We start from the raw sequence: 576 nt of genomic DNA, 5'->3' as shown, positions 1-576 counted from the left end.
GGGGGTGGGGGGAGAGGTGAAGGAAAACCAGGGCACCCGCCGAATGGAGGTGGTGGAGGAGGGGGTGGCAGAGGAAGTCCTGGAATAGACGGGGAAGAGGAAAAGTTCGCCATGGATAGACGGGAAGGCGGAACAGATTCTGAGGCCTCAAAATCGAGAACATCAAAGTCCTCCTCCTCGCACAAGTCAGTAAAGTCCAAATCTTTAATTTTAAGCTCTGTCTGTAGGTGGGGCGCCGTCTTCTCCCACAGTGTTTCGGCCGGTTTCTTAAAGGGTCTCATGAGCGTTTTTTCAAGGTTCTTGGCGTTAGTCTCTGCGTCGATGCTGTACTGAGCTCTCACAGCTTTGCGAGGCTCTGAGCCGTTCTCAACGGGGACCTTCGTGGGAGAACTCTCGGCCTCGCACTGTTCAGTGGCTGTAGGAGCTCTCCTGTCTCTTGGAGGTTTTCCTATGTCATTTGCAGCGGCGTTCTTTGCGTTGAGCAGTTCTGTGTCCAGGTCGGAGCTTTGTTTTTGATTAAACATGTCCAGCATGAACTTCTTAGAACTTCTGCGGTCTGTGGTAGGCGGAGGAACG

General features: G+C 53.1%; 1 protein-coding gene across 1 annotated transcript in view; it reads right to left on the bottom strand.

Annotated features, from left to right (window-relative positions):
* Positions 1-576, bottom strand: part of FHOD1 (formin homology 2 domain containing 1) — a 127578-nt gene that overhangs the window by 16324 nt on the left and 110678 nt on the right. The window contains exon 16 of the mRNA XM_018552957.1: positions 7-576. Coding sequence (XP_018408459.1) covers positions 7-576 — 570 coding nt within the window. The remainder of the gene's footprint in view (positions 1-6) is intronic.

The sequence above is a fragment of the Nanorana parkeri genome, unplaced genomic scaffold (genome assembly GCF_000935625.1).
Source record: "Nanorana parkeri isolate BGI_ZX_2015 unplaced genomic scaffold, ASM93562v1 scaffold6, whole genome shotgun sequence".
In the NCBI taxonomy this organism is placed as follows: Eukaryota; Metazoa; Chordata; class Amphibia; order Anura; family Dicroglossidae; genus Nanorana; species Nanorana parkeri.
This window is presented reverse-complemented; position numbering and strand designations above follow the sequence as displayed.